The 3,048-nt window shown below is 33.4% G+C and overlaps 1 protein-coding gene across 1 annotated transcript in view; it reads left to right on the top strand.

The window, feature by feature from the left end:
- Positions 1 to 9: 9 nt before the first annotated feature.
- The window catches only part of LOC107576625 (A-kinase anchor protein 9-like), a 4,325-nt gene continuing 1,286 nt past the window's right edge, over positions 10 to 3,048 (top strand). The window contains exons 1-2 of the mRNA XM_016262771.1: positions 10 to 180; positions 2,745 to 2,977. Coding sequence (XP_016118257.1) covers positions 105 to 180; positions 2,745 to 2,977 — 309 coding nt within the window. The 5' untranslated portion in view covers positions 10 to 104. The remainder of the gene's footprint in view (positions 181 to 2,744; positions 2,978 to 3,048) is intronic.

Here is a 3,048-nt window from a genome sequence, read left to right as displayed (position 1 = left end):
CACACACACACACACACACACACACACACACGCGTGTGCGCAGATGCGGATCGTGTCCGTCTTCATGTGTCACTTGTTTCTGCCTTCTTTCCTCCTGTATTTGCATGATGAATGTGTTGTTTTCACTTTCTCTTTCCTCAGGACTAGTTGAGGCTGCTCTTGACGCAGCACCTGAAGCAGGTGTGTGTGTGTGTGTGTGTGTGTGTTCATGAGTGGCATGGCCAGCACGCTGTGTATCACTGTCTCTGATCGATCGATCGATTGATTGACAGCACGCACTGATCAATGAACACTTAACAGCAGCTTGGAGCTTTGCTTGCTTTTGGCTCCACTGATGGACTAACCGTTGCCTCGTCTGCTTGAGCTCATTAACATCACATCACTCGATATCTGCGCTAGCATGGGTTAACCGCGGCTGGCAGCTATTGAACAGCCATCTCCACATCAACCCGGAACATCTAATGTGGTGGATTGTGCTTCAGGACTGTGGCGTTTCACCTGGAATAATAATAATAATTATAATAAAATATAATACTTGTACTAATATATAATAATAAACAATAATCAGGGTTATGATAGTTAACTAAAACATGAAAATGTTATTACTTATTAATATTGTTAATGTTTACAGTTTAATTTTAATTTATTTAGTTGCCAAAGTAACATTTCTGATCTTTGTTTAGTTTAATAAAATATAATAAATATTGACTGAAATAAAATAAACTTTTGTCTAGTTCTAAGGCAACATTTCTCATTTTTCTTAAGTTTAATAAAATAAACATCAACTGAAATAAAATTAAATATATAAAAAGACTCGTTTTGATTTCTCATTTTTGAAGTACTAAAATAACAAAACTAAATAAACTAAAATTAATAAATATAATTAGTAAATCTATATAGACTAATAATGATAATGAAAATGGCAAAACACACAACTTTAACTAAAATTAAATTGGAAACAAAATATAAAAATGAAATTCAAAATCATCGTAGTATATTGAAAATAAAATATTTATAATAAAATAACCGTGACAATAATAATAACAAATAATAATTATATTTATAAAGTACTTTGTTAAGCTCAGAGTTTGCTATACAGAGACATATCGACATATAAAGATAATAACAATGTTCATAAATGAATACACAAATTCAAAACACATGGTGTGTTAATGCTAAAAATTGTAATGATCAATATTAATAATTTTCAGTGAGGATTTTTAATGTGCCAATTCCTTATTGAGCGTGATTTACCTCATTAAATGAAACTAAACCAGTGTGAACGGTGTCTGTGTTAGACTGTGATTTGTCCTCAGCTGATGGCTGTTCAATAAAGCACAGGTTTCTTTTTCCTTTTCTTTTCCTTTCTTTTCGCATTTGCACTTTAACCCCTCCCCTCCCGTGCCATCACTGGCTCCGCCCCTCGGCGTCTCCTGCACTGTGGGTAGGTTCGGTGGGTGCTGACGGGATCATGTGATCACGGATCATACAGGAATGGGAAGGATTGTGGGAAATGGGAAATCTGTCCCGCCGATGTGCCGTACGCAGCCGGAGACAAAAGTGGAGAACCGCAGAGAACGCGTGCAAAAACATGTCCCGATCATCACAGAATCAAAAGAACAAAACAAGAAATTATATTTAGCTGAAAATTAAGAACATTCCATTTTTTATTTATTAAATTAAGAAAATTTAAACCTGGTTTTAAATTGTTTTTATTGTTATTTTTACAACAATTAAGCAGTGTAGTTCTAGTAATATATTAATTCTATTGTAGTATTTATTAATATTTTGAATTAGTCTTTTAAAGTAAATATTTTTTACATTTTATGTTTTCATAATAGTTTATGTATGTGCTTATCTTTGTTAGTTTTTAGCTTTAATTTATTTAAAAAAATAAAAAGATAATAATATTCATAAATAAATTCACAAGTTCATAACATATTGTGTGTTAATGTTAAAAATTGTAATGATAAATATTTAATAATTTATTTTATTTCAGTTGTAGTTTTACTATTTTTAGTATTTTTCTACTTGAACTTATTTTAGTTCAGAGTTTAAGTTTTTACTTTAAGTTAAAGATTTTCCATCTAATATTTATATTTTATTTTAATAAAACAACTTTTAATAGTTTTAGTTAACAATAACAAGATAAGGCAAATTTTCTAGCTTTTGTTTTTATATTTTTCATTTTAATTTTAGTTTAATTTTTAATAGGTCACTTTTTAAAATGTTTCTATTAAATGACAATTATTTTGTCTTAGTAATTTTAGTTTTTCAGCTTATTTCAGTTAGCAACATTTATAATTAATATTTAAGTGTAAGTTTGTCATCCAATATTTAGATTTTATTTCAGCTTTTTTTTTTCAATTAGCGAAAACAACTTTTAATAGTTTAAGCGTAACAGCTAAAATTATTTTAATAAAAAAAAAAAAAAAATTAAGTTCTGTCAAAATGTGATCTACTCTGTTTCTTTTGATTTTGTGGTTAAATATGATCCGAACATGTTGTTGACGCATTTCATGAGATTCCTTTTTACCAAGCAGTTTGCTTCCTATAAATTAAGTCTATTATGTGCTGAGAACATAATCTTTCTTTAAAGTCGATCTTAAAGGCATTAATTGCTTTTGAGACTTTGACATTGAATTCAAAGCTGTGAACGAGTCTCTGAAGCTGCTCCACGTTTTGTCATCCGCCGAACGAGTCAGTCCTGCGTGGCTCTGCTAACGAGCGTCTGCTGTGCTCAGACCTGCTGGAGGAGACGGAGAAGCTGATGGCGGAGAAGGTGGAGGTGCAGCGTCAGGCGCAGAAGGAGAGCGGCGAGCTGCTGCAGCAGGTGAAGCAGCTGGAGGCGGAGCTGGAGGAGCAGGTGAGCCGTCTGCAGGAGCTGCAGGAGACGCACAGCGCCGAGACGGCAGACCTGCGGCAGCAGATACAGGCCTTAGAGAAGCAGCTGGAGAAGAACCGCAAGTTCATGGACGTGAGTCGCTTCAGCATGCTTCTTCAACGTGACCCTTTATTTCTCGCAATTCTCACTTTTTTTCCTCAGTC

The sequence above is a fragment of the Sinocyclocheilus grahami genome, unplaced genomic scaffold, assembly GCF_001515645.1.
Source record: "Sinocyclocheilus grahami isolate Dianchi unplaced genomic scaffold, SAMN03320097.WGS_v1.1 scaffold4052.1, whole genome shotgun sequence".
In the NCBI taxonomy this organism is placed as follows: Eukaryota; Metazoa; Chordata; class Actinopteri; order Cypriniformes; family Cyprinidae; genus Sinocyclocheilus; species Sinocyclocheilus grahami.
Note: the sequence above shows the minus strand (reverse complement) of the source record. Positions and strands in the feature narration are given on the sequence as shown.